A 450-nucleotide genomic window follows, 5' to 3' on the forward strand; every position below is an offset into this window, starting at 1 on the left:
TTGCCTCGTGCCCTGAACCCGTCGACTACAAGATCACCGACTTCGTGACCTGCCTGAAGACGGCCTGCATGAACAGCGTGTCCGTGTCCCCGTTCATGCAGATGGCCACCGCGTCCTTCCAGAGCATGATGACCGCTCCTCCTGCCGATGCACCAACTGCAGTCTAAGGTTCCTGTTGTGCGAGGTGCGTGAAGGAGAAAGGGATCATTCCACACTGATATCGTAACGTTTATTATTCATCTTGCGTTGTGGAAGTGTTCATTCTCATTCATGCCTTTTTTTTCCAGACCTCTGCGACGCCCAAACGATAGATTGTCCATGTGACGCGAATACCTCGTTGTTTTGAATACGTCTTCTCGTATTTTGCAATGATTGTTATGCCATCTTGCGGTTGCTTTTAAATTTTAAGATAATCGCAAGTGGAAATGTAGAGAATGTAGAAAATTATAA

The 450-nt window shown here is 46.9% G+C and overlaps 1 protein-coding gene across 1 annotated transcript in view; it reads left to right on the top strand.

The window, feature by feature from the left end:
• Positions 1-444, top strand: part of LOC119586453 — a gene marked incomplete in the record, with an annotated part of 2,736 nt that extends 2,292 nt beyond the window's left edge. The window contains 2 exon segments of the mRNA XM_037935185.1: positions 1-184; positions 288-444. Coding sequence (XP_037791113.1) covers positions 1-167 — 167 coding nt within the window.
• Positions 445-450: the final 6 nt, after the last annotated feature.

The sequence above is a fragment of the Penaeus monodon genome, chromosome 21, assembly GCF_015228065.2.
Source record: "Penaeus monodon isolate SGIC_2016 chromosome 21, NSTDA_Pmon_1, whole genome shotgun sequence".
Taxonomy (NCBI): Eukaryota; Metazoa; Arthropoda; class Malacostraca; order Decapoda; family Penaeidae; genus Penaeus; species Penaeus monodon.